Consider the following 20,700-nt stretch of genomic DNA (forward strand, 5'->3'; position numbering starts at 1 on the left):
TCAAATGTTAGGGTGAAACTAGATTGTGGTGAGCTTTAAATGCCAGGATCAGAGGTTTAATTTTTATTCTGAGAAAATGGGAAACAACTGATGGTTTTAGAGTAAGGAAGTGACAATGATCTCATCCATGCTTTAGGAAGATTAATCCAGTAGCACATGCAGGGAAATTGAAGTGGAGAAGAATAGAGGCCAGTTAGGAAACTATAGTTATAGTCCAGGTAAAAGGTAATAAGGACTTGAACTCTGGTGGTAAGTGTTGAGAGGAGTACAAGAGAAATTATAGAAGTAAGCTATATGTGTTGGAAGAGAAAGAATAATTTAAAATGACTTTTTTCAAAGATTTGTTTTTCTTGAGATGGTCTCTATTTCCTTTAGACTGAAAGTGTAGAGCTACTCACAGGTCTGATAAAACTGTTGATGAGCATACAGAAGCTTTATTATGCTTCAATTTTTTTTTCTGACATGGACTGGTACATATCTCTCTAGGTATCCTGATGGGAACAAAAGTTCCCAGGCCTTTACTACATTAGTTTTAGACCCATTATGGACACCAAATCAGCTTTAGCCCCACTACACTAAGACTCTTATCCTCAAGCAATCTATCTACCTCAGTGTCCCCTGATAGCAAAAATTACAGGTGTATACTACCATATGGTGTTGATATGAGATACTTAGAACTTTATATTAGATAAAATTGTTTACCTGTTGGATCTCTCATATCCTAACCTTCCTTAATAATGATGATGATGTTGAAGATAGCAGCAAAAACTTTCATTTCTAGGGTGCTTTAAGGTTTAAAAAGCCCTCAAGGGAAGGGAGGATTTCACCATTTATTATTGAGTGCCTAATGTAACACAATCTGTGACTAGCAGGGCCATAATTAAGGGACTTCATCCACCTTGTAGGACTTATTAGGCCCATGCCAACTTGTAGGTATAGGGTTCTATGCCCAGAAGTCAAGAACCTTTAGAGCACTGGCCCTCAGGGATTGGCTGAGAGGCAGGGGAGAATTTGAGAGCAAGAATGCACTAGAAGATCCTTAGTGATTCAGCTGACTGGTGGCCTGCTCAGCTGAAAAAGAACATTAGTTCTGGGTTTCCTATTCATTTCTCTTTCTAAAATATATAGACTTGTTGATATTAGACTACGAGAGTTTTGATTTCACCGTTTCTCCATTGGCAGATGGTTTCTGAAAAACTACCCGGGGACCTGTGGCATCTATAGGAAGATTGATTGGACAGGTTCTTATCAAATTGGTATGTTGAAGCTACTAAAAATGACTATTGAGCTTCTGCACGGCATCACCTACAGTGATATGTTTATTGAATGATTGAATGAATGATAGCAAAACAGAGATCATTTAGTCCCACTCCTTCATTTTAGAGACAAAAATATGGGCCCTAGAGAAATGAATTGCCCAGATTTTATTTCTTTAAAAATATTCATAGACATGGTATTTCAGGACTGGAAGGGAATTTAGAACATGTTATAAAGAATGTCAGCAATGGAAAGAACCTTAGAAACCATTAAGTCTAATTGAATTATTTAATAGATGAAGAAACTGAGACATGGGGTGACTTGTTCAAAATCATCTTCCTGTAAAACTTTTCACAGATTCAGAACCAGAGAGTGGGAGAACCTTTAGAGTCTAACTGTCCAATTGTCTCATTCTGTAGATGGGAAAACTAAGACCCAGAGAGACTATCTCCCTCACTTAAAGTGATGGAGCTAGGTCTTCCAGGTCTCAGGCCAAAATTATATCTATTATGCTACAATGCCTTCTCTTTTAGATGTTTGTGTACTTTCCCCATCACTTGAATTTACTGGCTTCTTCCCAAATGTCTTTATCATGTACTCATTGTTCTAAGTGGGAGGAGGCTACAACATAAAAAGCCAAGAAGTAAAATATTGAGTTCTTGTTTTGAATTCTAAATTTAACTCACTGTTATTATATAATAAAACTAAAGTAGTGGAGGATATAGATGAACATAATATAATATCCAGTTAGATTTTTCTTTATAAGTTTACAAAGTGCTTTCCCTTTGTCATGTAGAAAATTGTAAATATTATTATCTCTATTTTACAGATGAGGAAATTAAACTGATTTTTCTCAGGTAGTTAGAGGCAGACCCAGGGTTATTCTAGATTCAAGTATTATTTTTAATTCACTGTGCTTGGTTTTGTGCTAGCTTTTTGGTTCCTGAACTAATGGTTAGCTTTTTAATCTCATTACAATTTATTAGCCATCCTAGTAGGCAAAATACTGATACATTTCAGATATTTATTAACTGGTCACCAGAGTTTTCTGGAATCCTGGAATGGTAGAGTGGAAAAAGATTTTGAACATAGAATATAGTATGCAAGGACTGGAAGGGAATTTAGAGATTTTAATCATTTTTCAATAGTGTCATAAAGAGGGCTCATTCTTCATGCACAAGTTAGACTAGATGGTGCTTAGATCCTTTCCAATTATAATCTCCTATCATTCTGCAAGTCTAGCTTTGTCCTAAATCCTTAATTTTACATTGAAAAGTCCAGAGAGCAAAATAACCTTGTGGAGACCTAGAGCAAGTTAGGGATGGACCTGGAATTAGGAATCAAGTATTCTGACTCTCAGGCCAACAATCTTTTTAGAATGACACAGAATCCCAGAATTTGAGAGTTGGATGAGACCACTGGGGTTATCTCATCTAATCCAAACCCCAAAAGAATCTTCCTGTAACATTCTTGATGAGTGGGTCATTCAGCTTTTGCTGAAGACCCATTAAAAAGGATAATCCATTACTTCCCAAGTCAGTTCATTATACACTTGTGTAGCTCTAATTGTAAGGAAGTTTGAGTAGAGCAACAAGCCTTTTTGCATCTTTCCCCCATTGCTCCTGGTTGTGACTTCTGAAGCTGAACAAGTCTAATCCATCTTTCATATGGCAGTCCTTCAAATATTTAAAGAATGCTATTATTGCTGCCCCACTCCAGTCTTCTCTTGATCAGACAACATTTAAAGTGTGGGTATTTGGCCGTAACAGTCATGGTAAGGAGAGGAAATTAGGTGACATGTTGGCTACCTAGATGCCTCAGTAAGAGGAAAGAATGACCCATTTGTAGTTAAAAGAATTAGGTATGAATCTTGGCACTTATAACTTTAAGGATAAATGTTTTTGTCTCCATGGGATTTCATTTACATGTAAAATGAAAGGTTTGCACTAGATAATATTTAATGTCTTTTTGAATCCCATTATCCTGTGACCCAAGAAGCTTTTCATGATCTTTCATGTTTTTTCCCTTAGAATTTTCACTTAGCACTTTGTTATGCCATTCTCTAATGTACTTATCATGTGATAACAATATGTTCCAGTGATTTTAGTACAAGGTCTTATCACACTAACACACTTAATAAAGACAGGGACCTGGTTTTATTTAAAACACTGAATTTCCTCCAGAACTCAGTATGGTATTTAGTACACAGTAAGTGCTTAATAAATGTCTTTTGTTGTACTTGTATTTGTATGCTGTGTTTCTCAAACACAACCAAGTGCTGTTTGCTATTTCTTAAAATGAAATTTTGAATCATAATATTCTTTAGTTTGGAATTCTGTTGAGTACCTTTTTTTTCTCTAAAGAGGTTTATATTTAACACAGAAATGTCTGGGTTTGAATTCTGTAAGAATTCTGTAAGAAATAGACAACCATTTGGTGGAAAAATAAACAGAAAATAAAGTTTTGAATGGGAACCATCCAAAGTTATGTAGATTGGAGAGGACCATGGAAGAGAGAAAAGGGGTTGTTATTGTATAAAAGAATTTCAAGACTCCCTGGGACCTTAAGGATAATTCATCTTACTATCTTTTTCCTAACCCTTCCTTCATTTTATAGATGAGAAAGAATGATTGTGCCCAAGATAACATAGCCAGAGTTGTTATTCATGTAGCAGAGTTGATATTCATGCCCATCAACACATGATACTGTCATGTAGGGATTTCTGTTCAACTATTATATCACTGGCATAAGTCTTGAAAGACAAATTGGGAGAGGCTAGTTTGAGGTCCATGAGAAGAAGCCCAGAAAGAACAAGGATGTTCTATACACTTGCTAATTTTCCTTATCAATCTTCAGGACTCTATCATCCATGATAATAACCTTTCTTCATCTGAGACTACTTCCTTCTCCTCCTTTCCCCCACATAATCTTCTACTACTCTTGCAATCATTGATTCTTATAAAGTTTCTACCTACCTTAAACTGGAAGCACTAAATGAAAATATGTCTTCAAATTCAATGTCCTTCCAGGATCAAGTAGAACTCTAATTTAAGTATTCTAGCAAACAGCAAAATTTCTCTCTGTTTCTTTCTGTTTCCCTTTCTCTTTCAGTCTCTGTCTCTCCCTTTGTCCCTGTTTCTCTCTGTCTCTGACTCTCTCTGTATCTGTCTGTCTTTCCCACCCTCCCTCCACTTTCCCCTTCCCCCTCCCCTCTCCTTCCTCTCTTTCTTCTCTCCCTGTCTCTCTCTCTTTTGTCTCTCTCTGTCTCTGTCTCTGTCTCTGTCTCTGTCTCTCTCTCTCTCTCTCTCTCTCTCTCTCTCTCTCTCTCTCTCTCTCTCTCTCTCTGTCTCTCTCTGTCTCTCTCTGTCTCTCTCTCTCTCTCTCTCTCTCTCTCTCTCTCTCTGTCTCTGTCTCTCTCTGTCTCTCTCTCTGTCTCTCTCTCTGTCTCTCTCTCTCTCTGTCTCTCTCTCTCTGTGTCTTTCTGTCTGTTTGTCTGTCTTTCTGTCTGTCTCTTTCTCTCTGTCCCTCTCTCTCCCTCCCCCCCCCCCCAACCCTGGACCTGAGTTTCATCCTTTATAAAATAAAGGGATGGAATAATTAATCTATAAGGTAACTTCCACCTCTAACATTCTAAGTTATATCTAAACCTGAAACTATATTCTGTTTTAAGAGAGCTTCTAGCTTGAATGTTCTGTTCTATGTGGTGTTCTCTGGAAAGTCAAGTTTTCTATATTTTAAGGCCTTTTTCAGTCTTTAGCATTTGAGATTTTACCCTTTTATGTTCTATGGCCCCTTGATCCCTTCACACTTTAAAACAATTTTATGAATGCTATCGCTAATTTTGTAAGTGCTATGGCCAAGGTACTTACTTCTCTTTATGGCCTTGTTCTTAGGTAAAGGAAAATGTAAAGCTTTGAGGGATTACCAAGGAGAGGAAAAAGATGAACTGACTTTCTGCCAGGGAGACAGCATTGAAGTCTTTGGCTTTCTCCTCTCAGGACTTCGCTGGTTTATTGGGAAATTGTCTGCAACTGGGGAGATTGGTTTTGTCCAAACCAAACATGTGGCTCCTGATTCTTATATTCCATTGTAAGTATGTAGGCTGTGGAATTATAGTTTTCTAGAGGGGGAAATAATTACCTTCATCTTTGTTCTCCAGATCAAGATAAAGTTTATCAAAGATAAAGATTAGAATATCAAGTTTCCCTGACTATTTTATTCCTCAGGCAGGTAGGCAGAAGGTTGTGTCTTTGCCAAAAAAAAAAAAAAAAAAAAAAAAATCATATTTCTCTCTGTCATCTCAATGTAGGAGCAAGGCTACTGCTTTCCTTAGTGATGAGGAGAGATTATCCTTTTGGGACCCAGGAAATGAGAGGGAAAGAGCCTGTGCTGACTTTCTCCGATCCCTAACCCATACTGATATATCTTCCATCTACCGGCTCAGTGAGTCTTCCCAGGATCCCTTTGAAACTCAGATAACTAGCTTGGGTAAGAGAATTTAATTGAATTCAAAAAGAATACATTCCTTTTCTATTTCCTATCTTCAGTGCTTACTCTTTATGTCAGCCATTTTCAAGATTTTTGGTCTTAGGACCCTTCATTACTCTTGAAAATTACTGAGTATTCCTTTATATTCTTAAAAATTATTAAAGTCCCCAAAGAATTTTTGATAGACTTAAATCTGTCAACATTTATCATATTAGAAAAATAACTTGTATAATTTAAAATATTTATTGATTCATTTGAAAATAATACAAATATGTTGACACATTTTAATGAAAAAATATATTTTCTAAAATAAAAAGAACAGAAAAAAGGATAGCATTGTTTTGCATGTGTTTTCAAATCTCTTTAATGTCTGGTTTACTAGAAAACAAGTGGATTTTCACATCTGTTTCTACATTTTACTGCAATATATTTTTAATTGAAAAAAATCTAATTACAGAGATATATAGTTGTAAGGAGAATTATTTTAATAGGCAGATTACTTTAAAAATAATTTTGACCTTGCAGATCCACTGAAAAGATTTCAGGGTCTTCTGAGAGTCTTTAGACCACATTTTGAAATCTACTACTTTTTGTGACCATGTTCAAGTCACTTATTCTCTTTCTCTCTTAATTTAATTTTCTATAAAATGTACTATTTCCCATGGAGCTCATAGCCTAGTAGTGGAGATATAACACATACAGACACAGAAAACAATTATCTAAGAAAAGAAAAACATACTGAAGATCCATGATTTGGGATGAATAACCAGCTAAGAAGTTGAGATTTTATATATTAGAAGTACATTATTCATGATTTGAGTTGTCCTATACATCAGTGCAGATCACACCTCAACCATGACATCTAATTAAATGATATTCTTTATCTATCTTTTTCCATGGATCACCATAGAAGATTTACTCAATGTGCTATACAAGCACATTTTTGGAGCATCAGTATAGTGTTTGGAGGGTTTATTTATTTTATTCTCTTTTTCTGTGATCAGCCCACCACTTCTTTTTTTCTTAATTATACATTTCCTTGATAACATATTTGTGCCACTTGTTGCACATAAGTCATCATTAAAAATATGCTGCAGTCTACATACTACCATCATGCAACTCTCCTCTACAACTTTATTCTTCAGATATTGTGGAATTATTAAATTCATAACCTTATGGATCATTACTAGAACAATTGTGTTTAAAAGAGTGGGTGCTTACTGAGGATTATCCTGGGACCTTTGGAAATATGTCCCTCATTCAATTCAACTTGGTCTATTCTTCCAATCTGAATTGAGTTCCAACTTGTAAACCATCAGTTATAGAGTAATACAGTAATAAAAGCAGTGCCTCTGTGAATTGATATACTAACTTAGAAGATTTACCTCCAACTGCATGCCATATCCTGGAAAATAGGCATTTAGTTTTTCCTGTTTGTCTTATTTGGTCAATCTTTTTTGAGTACTCATTGTTCTCATTAAAGATTAACAGTTATATTTTGTGGCATAATACAATCAGCAAAATGTCATCCACATAAAGATGCAGCAGGACTCAACATTTTTTTTAAATTTTATTTTATTTTATTTTATTTTTTTATTCATTTTTCCAAATTATCCCCTCCCTCCCTCCACTCCCTCCCCCCGATTGCAGGTAATCCCATACATTTTACATGTGTTACAATATAACCTAGATACAATATATGTGTGTAAATACCTTTTTCTTGTTGCACATTAATTATTAGCTTCCGAAGGTATAAGTAACCTGGGTAGATAGACAGTAGTGCTAACAATTTACATTCACTTCCCAGTGTTCCTTCTCTGGGTACAGTTATTTCTGTCCATCATTGATCAACTGGAAGTGAGTTGGATCTTCTTTATGTTGAAGATTTCCACTTCCATCAGAATACATCCTCATACAGTATTGTTGTTGAAGTGTACAGTGATCTTCTGGTTCTGCTCATTTCACTCAGCAACAGTTGATTTAAGTCTCTCCAAGCCTCTCTGTATTCCTCCTGCTGGTCATTTCTTACAGAGCAATAATATTCCATAACCTTCATATACCACAATTTACGCAACCATTCTCCAATTGATGGACATCCATTCAACTTCCAGTTTCTAGCTACAACAAAAAGAGGACTCAACATTTTTAAGAATTCTTTCTTTTGGCTTAGAATTTGGCATAGAATTTCATCTTTGACAGTGGAGAGAGATCTTTTTTGTGTGTCTCTATTTTATGTCTTACATGAAATTAATTGGGCAGTGAACACCATTATTTCTGTGGTTATTATCATTATCATTATTCTGAGGTTATTAAAGAATCTTACATGATTTTAACATATAAAACATTTCTGAAAGAGAGACTTTTCAAGGATACATTTTGCTCTAGTGAATCAAACTTATTGTAAGTTATTGTAATAAAAAACAATGTATATGGTCGAATCCCCATATTTTCTTTATCATTCAGTTGAATTGTTATATATATGTAATCTGCTATAAAAATTATTTTTGAAAGCTTGCCTGCTAACTACTGCAATGTTCATCAAGGATACTCTTGATATATAAATACATCAGTTTCATAAAGATTTTATAAAAGTCAGAGGGTAAGCATATGGATTGGCACTTATATTTGATTTGGTCCAGATGTTCTTGCTAACTTTTTCATGTAAATGGAATTTCAACTTCCTCTTAGAGACATTGGTAATTGAGGTATTAAGATCCAAATCAGGTGTCTCCTTTATTGTTAACAATGAAAATGCATTGGGATAGAAATCCAGGGATATTTGTTTCACATCCTGTTTCTTTCTTGTCCTTTACCAATGTCATCCATGACTTCTCTTAGGATGATATGACAGTTAAGTCTTATGCCAAAATTTCTGTAGACTTGTTTTTGCTTCCCATGGTTTTTATAGTTTTACAAGATTGCGATACTTTTCTTTCTCCTTCAGAGGGTTTTATTTTGGTATAAGGTGTGGTACACAGTGGACATTAATAAATGTTTATTGATTGATTATTCTGAACCTATATTTCCCTTGATTATCATGTTTCTCTGCTTCTTTAGGAGATAAAGTGTTTACTGGATAAGGAAGCTTTGGGTTCTTTTGGTGTCCAAGTTATGGTAAATGCCTTCATAACAATTTTTACAGAAAATGGTGATAATTAGAATCACATCTTTGCATTTTTCTATTTCCCATTTTTAGTATTGACAAATTATTTGAATAGATACCAAAGAAGCTAGTGTAATTGTTCACAAGGTAATCTCATATTTATCTTTCCTTCTAGTTTAATGCTGATTTTTTTTTTTACTTTTGTCCTTACTAGCTGATTACACATAGACAAATGATTCTTATGACTCCATCAACAGTATTCAAACTTTGAGGGAAGTTCTTTAATTTTATTTTCATAATGTTGCTAGGTGTTCATTAAGCCTAGCACCTTCAGCATCTCTTTTGAAAAAAGTATTTATGACTTCTGAGTAGTCTACAAGTCTTTACTCTCATTTATTTCTCAAACTTCAAGTCATATTTTCTATTGTGCTTTTTATTTGGAGGGGTGGAGTGGCTACCAGATCATCAAAAATCATTGAGTTTCAGCATCATTTATTTATTTATAGAGGATCCCATCAAGTTCATACAATTTTTATATTTTTTTCATTCTATGCTATAGACTTTGCCACATATGCTATAGACATTGCCACTCTTTATGGTACTCTTTTTGTTTATATAAGCAACAAAAAACAGGATGATGAAATATCCCCTGAAATAACATTTCTTATTGCCTCCTGAGTATACAATTCCTTTATTTGTATCTCCTAGAGAAACCTGTAAGCATACTTTTATTCAAGTACAACTTCTAGTTTCATTTATCATTGTTGATGTGGACTATTTTTTTCAAATAATTTATTAATTTATTGATCATTAGATACATCTCACATAGCTGAGCCTTCTTTTAGTTTAGGCTATCATTACTTCTCACCCATATTAGTGCAGTCACCTTTTAATTGGTTTTCTTGCCCCAATACCCTCACCAATCCAGTCTATCCTATCAAAGAAATTGTCCATAAGTACATGTTTGATCATGTGTCTCCCTTAAACTCAATTGCAGTAAATGTCTATTGATCATTAGATAAAATACAAACTTTTCTGTTTAGCTTCTCAAACTCCATTCAACCCGTCCTATCTTTTTATCTGCATTGAGTGGTATTCATCCTCTTCTGCTTTGCAATGAGACAAATTAGTCTTCTCTTATCAATTCACATATTACATATAATCTCCCATCTCCTTGCCTTTGCACTAACCATTTCCTAGGTCCAAAATATATTCTTTCCTTACTTCACCTCACAGTTTCTTTCTTCTTTTAAGCTGCAACTCCTATGCTATTTTCTGCATGAAGCCTTTCTTGATGCTTCCAAATGGCAGTATCTTCCTTTCCATGCATCCTCCTATTTAACTACTTTATAAATACTTAGTTATTAACTTCATAATTATGCTGCACAAATATTTTATATATACTTGTCTCTTCAATTAAATGATAAATTTATTATGAATAAAGATTGTTTCATTCTTTGTATTTGTATCCCCAGCACCCAGAACATTACCTGGCATATAATAGGTACTTAATAAATTCTTCTTTGATTGATAGAGCACCTGTAGTTAATTTGGCTTCCTTGGCAGCATATAATAGTAGATAGAAAGTTGGCCTCATAGCCAGGAAGAAAAACAGTGCTTGACATTTAAATGCGTAATAATTGACTTGTTTAAACAAATGGTCTTTGACCAAAAAAACTGGGAAATGAATTGTGGAGTGGGCATTAACATAGATTAAAGCTATTTCCTAAAGAAATTTAACTCAACTAAGTCAATACTTATAATTAGGGATTTATTTTTATGTTCTTTCTCTGTTGAAAGAGAATAAAAATCATCTCAGCTAATAAATACTTGATCTCCTCTGCAAAAGATAAAGCAAACAAGAGCAACCCCAACTTAAAATCTAAACTAATTTGTAAAATCAAAGGAGAAGATAAATGGTTTTTTTGGCTTTATGTATTTCCTCATAAAAAAATGCAGGGAAAAATAAGTTTAAGAAAAGCGTGGCAAGAGATTCAACCAAACAGTCACCCTAAAAACATGAAGGATGCAACTTGGAGTATTATGGGTAGGAAATGGGAACAATCTATAATTTTTTATGGCAATCTCTTTTCATCCTTAAGCACAGTGGAGGTGTCACATTTAGGCTCCAGATATACTATACCTCATTCCAGCCTTCAGGTAACATTAGCTCTTATGAACCAAGATGTCAGTTTTGTGAAGGGATTGGGAGTAGAGGAGAAGCTCAATAGTTTTTCTGTAGGTGATGACAATGCTATAGTTAATAATTCACATTTCTATAGTACTTTAGGGTTCATTAATTCAACTCAATAAAGCACTTTAATAAAATAAACTGGGAGGGAAGATAACTTACAAAGTTTAGACCAGGTTCCTATCTTCATGGAACATAATATAATGATGGTTTAAGATGTAAATATAGATAATTTTAATATACAGTATTTCAAAATATATGTATTAGAGAGGTATAAAACTAACTTCTCTGCTAGACATCCATGGCAAATGGTCATTACCACAAGCAGGTACAAAGGCTTCCTGGAAACGGTATCATGTGATTGGAATTTTAAAGAATGAATTGAAATTCAGTAGGCAAAGAGGGAAGGATGGTATTCTTAACTTATGGAATAAATTTTCAGAGGCATTAATACAGAAAAATGCAGGCAAGTTCAAAAGATAAAAATTATTTCTGTTTGTCTGAAGCATAGCGTGCTTGGAAGGGAATAAAATGAGAAAAATTTAGAAAGGTAGTATAGTAACAGAGTGGGGAACACTTTGAAAGCCATGAAAAGGACTTTAAATTCCTTGCAAAGCACTTTCCTCCCAACAACTAAAAAAGGGATGTAGTAAAAAAATCTCTGTCCCAAGACCATAATCTCAGAAAGAATCTGAACAGAAAACACACTTGCAACAATCCCAAGAATAGACCAAAAAACCATCTACTTGAAGTCTTCCAATGAAAGAAAACTCACACTTCCCACCATGCCATCCCTCAGCCACACCAAAGTTGGCACACTCTACTTTTTGATATCTCTGTTGGGATTTCTTTTTTTCCTTCCATACGGAATTTAAATATATTTTTAATATTCTGGCCATTACATCTAATGCTGTCATTTGGATTCTAGAAAAATAAATCAATCTTCTCTTCCCAATCACAACTCTTCAAAAGCTTGAAGATAGTGACTTTGTTCTCCCTAAGATTTCTCTCCTTCAGTCCCACTTCTTTCAACAGATTCTAATGCTAGAGTTGAACTTTGAAAGGAAGGAGAGGGGCACACATCTGAGAACCTGTTTGTCCTGTGCTGGATCATGCATCTTATGCATATCAATTAGAGGGAAAGAGTATAATGGACAGAGAGATAGCATTAGAGCTGAGCAAACTCAAGTTCAGATCATGTATCTAGGATATAGTGACTGTGTTATGCTGAACAAATCAGGCTCTCAGTGCTTTAGGCAACTTTTTAAGACTCTAAACTTCAAAGAAGGTGTTGATCTACATTAGTAGAGAAAGTTCCCTCACAGGAAAGTTACTCAAGTAGCAATAAAATGAATATGCTAGTCCCTATCCCTATAAATTCATATCTATACATATACATATATGCCTATATTGACATGTATATATATATATATATATAGATGTATTTGTACATATATAGATGTATTTGTACATATATAGATGTATTTGGTGGTCAGTTAGGTAGTGCAGTAGATAGAGTGCCAGGCCCAGAGTCAGGAAATATCATCTTCATGAGTTCAAATCCAACTTCAAACACTTATTAGCTGTGTGACCCTGGACAAATCACTTAATTCTGTTTACTTCAGTTTCCTCATCTGTAAAATGAGCTGGAGAAAGAAATGGCAAACCATTCCGGTACCACTGCCAAGAAAGCTCCAAATGGGGTCATGAAGAATTGGACATAACTGAAAAATGACTAATTAGCAATAACAACAAAACATATATATGGTAGGGTAAAGAAGTTTGAAAAGGCATGAAGAAGTCTCCTGGACTGGGAGACAATAGACTCAAATTTGAGACCCAGCTCTACAACTAACTAGGTGTATGATCTAAAGCTTGGCTTGGGTGATTCTTGCATTCATGGAGCTTCAGCTTTCTCATTTCTCAAATGAGACTATAAGAAGAGATAAGTTCTAAAGGCTCTCAGAGTTCTAAAGTTCTATGCTTTGAAGGTTAGGGCTATCATTGTATTTAGTTGCCTTCAATTGTGTCTGCCTCTATGCTATCCCTTTTGGGGTTTTCTTGGGAAATACAATGAACTGATTTGCCTTTTCCTTCTCCAGTTCATTTTATAGATAAGGAAATAGAGGCAAGCAGTTATGTGACTGGCCCCAGAATTATATAATTGGTGAAGCTTGATTTGAACTCAAGAAGATGATCCTTCCTGATTCCAGGCTCTGTGTCCACTATGAATCACCTAGCTGCTTAGGGACAAAATACAAACACTGGATGTTAGTTTTGGAAAGGTCCTTAGAAAGTAGCACATGAAACTTTATACTTTGTGTATGTAAACATCTTTTCAAAATGAAATTAAATTATTTATATATAATATATATTAATAAATCATCACAATAAAGAGATTTTTTTTTCCTAAAAAAGGGGAAATAACACATGGAATGTTATCATTAAGAGATTTTTAAGAAATTTAAGGCATCTTTTCCAAACTTTCCATTTTACAAATGGGAAAAACAAAGTTCAAATTGATAAATAATATAGACCTTGGCAGTGAAAGATTGAGTATATAAAATTCCTTACTTCTTGAAAGGCAGAACATCAAAAATAGCTAGAATATCTCCAAGTTTAAAAGCCAGTGATCTGAAAGGTATGGTACAGTAAAGAGAGTTTTAGATGTGAAGTCAGTGGATCTAGGTTCAAATTCTGGCTTTTTATGACCTCTGGAAAGCTTCTTGACCATGCTAGGCCTTAATTTCTTTTTTTTTTTAATTATAATTTTATTTATCAGATATATGCATGGTAATTTTTCAGCATTGACAATTGCCAAACCTTTTGTTTCAATTTTTTCCCCTCCTTCCCCCCACCCCCTCCCCCAGATGGCAGGTTGACCAATACATGTTAAATATGTTAAAGTATAAATTAAATACAATATATAAATACATGTCCAAACAGTTATTTTGCTGTACAAAAAGAATCTGACTTTGAAACAGTGTACAATTAGTCTGAGAAGGAAATCAAAAATTCAGGCGGACAAAAATAGAGGGATTGGGAATTCTATGTAGTAGTTCATAGTCATCTTCCAGAGTTCTTTCACTGGGTGTAGCTGGTTCAGTTCATTACTGCTCTATTGGAACTGATTTGGTTCATCTAATTGTTGAAGAGGGCCACATCTATCAGAATTGATTATCATATAGTATTGTTATTGAAGTATATAATGATCTCTTGGTCCTACTCATTTCACTCAGCATCAGTTCATGTAAGTCTCTCCAGGCCTTTCTGAAATCATCCTGCTTGTCATTTCTTACAGAACAATAATATTCCACAATATTCATATATCACAATTTATTCAGCCATTCTCCAACTGATGGACATCCATGTAGTTTCCAGTTTCTTGCCACTACAAAAAGGGCTGCCACAAACATTCTTGTACATACAGGTCTCTTTCCCTTCTTTAAGATCTCTTGGGGATATAAGCCCAGTAGTAACACTACTGGGTCAAAGGGGGACCCTACTTTCTTTATCTGCAAAATAAAATTATTAGATTAGATCAAATTAATGTCAAATTCATGTACCGAATTCATGACCTGAGGTCCCATACCAGATTAAAATGTAATTAGAAAATGTTTAGCAAAATAAATATACAATAAAACATAAATAATGTTAAATTGTGATTTTCTAAGTTAATATGAAGCTACAAAGACCTGTTTCTATTTGAGTTTCACATCATAGGACTGGATGACTCTCAAGATCCCTTTTAGTTTTGAATCTATGATCTTGTGATGCTAGGAAGATGGGGAAGAGTGCATAAAGGCTATTCCCTGAACTTAATGGGTCTCCAGATTACCGTCTTGTTATCCAGGTGGGTTTGTGCATCCCAAAACCATAGGAATTTCTGTGATTATCAAAATGATGTTCACAGTCAATCAGATTACCCTCCATGGGGTCAAGCTTTTGATTTCCTGATTCTGAGGCAAACTAACCTTAGTTTGGAGAAACTTCACCTTTGAAATCTTCATAGTAGGAAATAGTTGGGAACTTCTGGTATGAGTCTGACTCCTCAAGAAATGTTTAAGCTCCTCTTATTTCAATTTTATTTTTATGCTTAAGGTCCCAAAAGTGAAATTTTGTAATAAAATCTCAGGGTTGGAAGAAACTTCCTGGGCTATGGAGTCCAATCCTAAACAGCAATCCCCTCTGAATTATTTGAAACAAGTGGCCATTTATTCTTTTCTCAAAAACTCCAAGATGGAAAACTTATATTTGCTCTAGCCCATCTACCATTCCACTTAAGGGCAACTCTAATTGTTTGAATTTTTTCTCCCATACATTGACTTAAAATCTACATTTCTGCAGATGTGAACAAGTCTAATCTTCCATATGATATTCTTTATAATAGAATAATAGAATGTAGAGTGGGAAGTGACCTTGAAGAGCTTCAAAAGGTGATGATCATATTTTTCCTTACCCTTTTCTTCTTCAAGATAAGCCTCCCTAGTGCCTTCAACCGATCTTTTTAGGTCATAGTTTCTATTCTTTTTCTCATTCTAATTGCCAAGTTCTCAGTCTAACCCTCAGCCATGGTTTAAAGGAGAAAGCATTAACTATGAAATCCAACAAGTACAAATCTCTTGCTACATACTAGGGAAGTGGGTTTGTACAATTTACTTCCTGGTAGATAGAAATATGTACAGGTGGTACTCATCTGTATGAATGAGGAGGCTGGATTGTGTGAGCTTCAAGGTCTCTTTCACCTCTAAATCCCATGATGCTAGATGCTGGGATTGGGGCCCAATATAACAGGTACAAAGGTTGATAAAATCTCTTTGTCCCTTACAGTGTCTATACCCGAAGGTTTTGAGGGAGGCCAGTCTGGAGAAGCCTGGGAGAAAGATACAGAAGTCAGCTCAAGACAGTGCAGTGACTCTGAGGAATCTTCCTCAAGATCGGACAGCTATCACCTGCCTGAGCCAGACAACCTCGATGATCCTGAGGTCTTGATGGACCTGAGTTCTGGTCACGAGGAAGAGGATGAGACGGGTGCCGTCTTTCACCCTTTTCTGAATCTGCTGAACCAGGAGGGCTACACAGGCCACTTTGAGAATCTCTATGACCTTTCCTTCTCACTTCCCGCTTCTTCCTTCTATGGTTTCTCGGATGAAGATGAGCTCATCAGTTATCTGGTGACGTCCAGGAACTACGCCAAGCGGAATCACATGACATGGGCTCATGCCCGCCTCTGCTTCCTCTTGGGACGGCTCAGTGTCAAGAAGGTCAAGCTTTCCCAGGCCCGCGTGTACTTTGAAGAGTCGCTTCATGTCCTGAGCCAAGGTTTCAAGGATCCAGCTCTGGTTGCTGCTCTCTATATTAATTTGGCAGCTATTTTCTTAAAACAGAAACTGAGGCCCCGGACCTCCTCGGTTCTGTTGGAGAAGGCTGCTTCCGTGCTGGCATGCCTTCCCACTGGGGGAGTGAGAGCCGAAAATGAGCTGGAAGTAGTGGCTCATATCCTGCGGGAGGCCATCGCTTCAGGGAGCAGTGCCCTGGAGGCCCGTGCCTGTTTCCTGGCCATCCGACTCTTCCTCACCTTGGGCCAATATGAAGAAGCTCTGCCCTTTGTAGAGCGCTTGTACCTCCTTGCAGGACCACCCCCTGCTGCCATTTTGAGCTTCTTGTATGATAAGAAGTACCTTCCCCACCTGGCTTTGGCTTCAGCCAGGCAACACAGTTCCCGAAGGACTCCAGGGATGGCCATATCTCTCTGGCAAGTCAGCCTGGTCCTGCAGAATGCAGGGAAGCTCCTCAGCTCCTCCTCCTCCGGCTGTGGTGACATTTCTGCCCTGGCCTGCCCTTCCCTTAGACAAGCCCTGGCTGCCTCTCAGGAGCAGGGAGACATTAGGACCCAGAGGATTCTTTGTATCATCCTTGCCAAAATGTATTTCCACCATAATTTATCTGATGGAACCATCTACTACCTGACTCGAGCCATGGCTCTGGGGCAGCTGCTGGGAGAGGAAGATACCTTTGAGTCTTCCCTCTGCCTTGGCTGGGCATATATCTCAGCCCACTATGCAGGGAGGGCTTTGGAAATCCTGGAGCCCTTATTCTCCTCCCTGCTGGAGACAGACAGCATCCTCCAGAAGGGAGTAGTGCACAATCTCCTAGGTCTTGCTCATGAAGGAGTAGGCCAGGTGACTCAGGCAACCAAAAACTATCACAGGGCTCTGGGAATGGCTAAGGAAATGGGCCATATTCAGAACCAGGCAGTGGCCTTGGCCAACCTGGGCCACCTAGTCTTCAAGTCTGGGAACCAACAGCTGGCAGAGAGCTACCTGACCCAGTCTGTCCAGCTGTACTCTAAGCTCCAGAGCAGCAGGGCCATAGACACAGAACTGGGGCATGTGATGCTTTGGATGGCCCAAATCCTGGTAGATAGGCACAAGATAGAGGAAGGCCGTCTCTGCTATGAGATGACTTTGCTGTTTGGCCTGAAGCACCACCATCTAAAGAGTGAGTATGGCTTAAAAAGGCCTTCTAAAGGTCCTAGAGCCAGTGACAATGACTTCTTTTTCTCTTGATTCCTTTCTTGAAGATCTTCAGACCTTCCACTGCCTTTAGGATCAAGGTTAAACTTTAAGGGACTGTGGAAAGCGCCTTAGTCCTAGAGTCAGGGAGATCCTGCTTCAAATTTTGACTAACACTTTCTATTTGTAGGTCTTTTGGGCAGATCACATCACCATTCTGAGCTTCTTGGTCTATTTTGTAAAGTAGAGACAATATGGGACAGCTAAGTGGCACAGTGGATAGAGCACCAGGCCCTGAAGTCAGGAGGACCTGAGTTCAAATTTGACCTCAGATACTTAACTCTTCTTAGCTGTGTGACCCTGGGCAAGTCACTTAACCCCAAATGTCTCAGCAAAAAATAAATAAATAAATACAAATAAAGTAGAGATGATACTATATTCCCTGTTTCCCAGAGGCATTGTGTAGAAAACTGAGTTATCATTATTAATCTGGCAGTCAAGGCTCTGCTCAATTTGGATCCAAACTACCTTTCCATATGTCTCATATTAGGTCACTTTGTATACTCTATGCTATATGCTCTATGAAATAGAGTGACTCATGTAAAGACTTCTGCCAGACTGGGTCAGTCCTTAGTAAGCACCTCACCCCACCCTCTTCCACCTTTACACAGTTGTTTTTAGATACTACCTAGAATGATTCCTTTACACACACACACACACACACACACACACACACACACACACACACACACACACAGGCCTATCAAAATCCTTCTTTCCCCTTTAAGATACCACTCAGATACCACTTCCTTCATGAAACCTTCCCTGATCTTTCCATTTTAAAGTGATTTCTTACCACCCAAATCTCTCATCCTCTACTTATGTGCACATTTTATCTTTCTGCTAGATTGTAATAATGATAATTCCAAGGTTTCCAAAGCTCTTCATGTCTATTATCTTATTTGGATATACCAAACACTCCTGTGAAGTGTTATTTATTTATTATTTGTTATTATTATTTATTATCCATATCAGTTGGAGAAACTGAGGATCAGAAATAAGAAGTGACTTGTTTGAGGTTGCACAGCTAGTGAATGAATGGAGTAGGATGGAAATCTAGGTCAGCCTCTGAGTCTGCTTATCTTGACTAGTAAGTGGTACATCCGGTATTCAAACAGAAGCCTAATGATTCCAATAAGTACAGTGTTTTAGCCATGATGCTATGTGCTGATAATTTTAAGCTCTCTGATGGCCATCTTCAGTGATGGTGCATCTCTTGCACCTTGTAAAGGGTCTGTGTACAATATATGTTTCTTGTGTTTAACTGAAGTGATTTTTTTTTTACTTCTGTGGGTCTACTTCAATTATTGTCTGGTCTGAAATGTGCTCTTTTAAGCTCTTTACCAGTTCACATCAATTCAACAAGATGATTTTAACCTTCAAGACATTGGTATTAAGCTCTGGGGATACAAATAAAAGCTCCCATCACCACCTCCCCCCAAAAAAAGAGTTTGGAGACTAATGGGGGAAATAGCATGTGATATAGTATTTCTTATAGATATATCGTATAGATAATATCCCATTGCTTTCATATACTATAAGTTCAGTCATTCCCCAACTGGTGGGCTTCCACTCAATTTTCAGTTCCTTGCCACTACAAAAAGAGCTGCTACAAACATTTTTGTGCATATGGGTTATTTTCTCTTTTGTAAAATGATCTCTTAGGAAGATTACTTTGACTGTTAAATGGAGGATAGCTTGGAGTGAGGGAAAGACTTGAGGTAAGGAGGCTAACCAGAAGATTCCCAAAATAGTTCAAACATGAGGTGATGAAGCCCTGGACTATAATAGTGACCATGTAAGAGAGGAGAAAGGGGCATTTATGAGATATTTTTAAAATTGAATCAACAGGATATGGCAATAGATTTGATATGGGGAAGGAAGGTTTAAGAGTAAAGGGTAAAGTATGACACCTGGCTTATAAACCTGGATTAATTGTAGGATGATAATGCTTTCAAAGTAATAGAAAAATTGGGAAGAGGGGAAATTTTGGAGAAGAAAGATAATGAGTCCTATTTTAGGCATATTGAGTTTAAAATGCATTTGGGATATTTAGTTCAAGATTTACAATAGGAAGTTAGAGATATGAGACTAGAAGTTAGGAGAGAAGTTAAGGCTAGATAAGTAGATCTGAGAATCATCATAAGAGAAAAAAAACAATCAAATCCATGGGGATTATTGAAATCACCAAGAGAAATACTATCAAGGTAGAAAGGAAAAGGACTAATCAAGGTAGAAAAGTAGAAAGGAAAGTGTCCATTGGGAGATACTTAACAGTCAATGGATGTGACCTGGATGAAAATCCAGCAAAGCATATTGAGAAAGGTAGGAGAAGAACTAGGTTAGGAATATCATGAAAGACTAGAAATAAGGGAGCATCAAGGAAAAGAGGGTGATCAATAATGCTGAAAGTGGCAGAAAATCTAGAAATTGAAGATTAAGAAATAGCCATGAAATTTAGCAACCAAATAAATGTTGGCAACTTTGGAGAGAGAAATTCTGTTAATTATAAGGTTAGAAACCATATTGCAGAGAGTTAAAAAGAGAAAAGGAAAGAAAATAGAAAGACTGACTGTAGGCCTTCTCAAGGAGTTGAGTTACAAAAAGAAGATAGTAAATGACAACTAATGAAGATGGATGAATCAAAAAGGGTTTGGTTTGGTTTTTTTTTTGTTTTGTTTTGTTTTGTTTTTTTAAGTTTTCTTTGAAGAGAGATGGATTTGTTCCTAGGCAACATAGAAACAATCATTGGAGAGGGAGAATTGAAGCCTGAATTACTAACCATCTTTTAAAACCCACTTAAAGTATTATTTCCTCCATTAAAACTTTCCTTGATTCTCTAGGTTGGTAATTAACTTTCCTCTCAAAATTCATAAAGCACTCTATATTGTAACACACACATGTAGCATGCATTATAGCTATTTACATTACTACACCTTAAACTATTTGAAAGCAGGGAATATAAACTTGGTGTCTTCCTATTGCCAAACAATGTGCTGTGCACACAATAGAAACTTAATACATATTTTTCACCTTAGCTTATTAACTCTTTAACTTTATTTCATTTTTAAATTTTTAAAAAATGT

The 20,700-nt window shown here is 36.4% G+C and overlaps 1 protein-coding gene across 6 annotated transcripts in view; it reads left to right on the top strand.

Moving 5' to 3' along the window:
• SH3TC2 (SH3 domain and tetratricopeptide repeats 2) overlaps window positions 1–20,700 on the top strand; it is a 75,729-nt gene that overhangs the window by 23,916 nt on the left and 31,113 nt on the right. For 4 of the 6 annotated variants that reach the window (XM_074292138.1, XM_074292139.1, XM_074292141.1 and 1 more), the window contains 4 exons: window positions 1,183–1,256; window positions 5,151–5,346; window positions 5,567–5,745; window positions 15,870–17,540. In XM_074292138.1, coding sequence (XP_074148239.1) covers window positions 1,183–1,256; window positions 5,151–5,346; window positions 5,567–5,745; window positions 15,870–17,540 — 2,120 coding nt within the window. The remainder of the gene's footprint in view (window positions 1–1,182; window positions 1,257–5,150; window positions 5,347–5,566; window positions 5,746–15,869; window positions 17,541–20,700) is intronic. The other 2 variants (XM_074292142.1, XM_074292140.1) reach the window with 2 other exon arrangements.

Source organism: Sminthopsis crassicaudata, chromosome 2 (genome assembly GCF_048593235.1).
Source record: "Sminthopsis crassicaudata isolate SCR6 chromosome 2, ASM4859323v1, whole genome shotgun sequence".
Taxonomy (NCBI): Eukaryota; Metazoa; Chordata; class Mammalia; order Dasyuromorphia; family Dasyuridae; genus Sminthopsis; species Sminthopsis crassicaudata.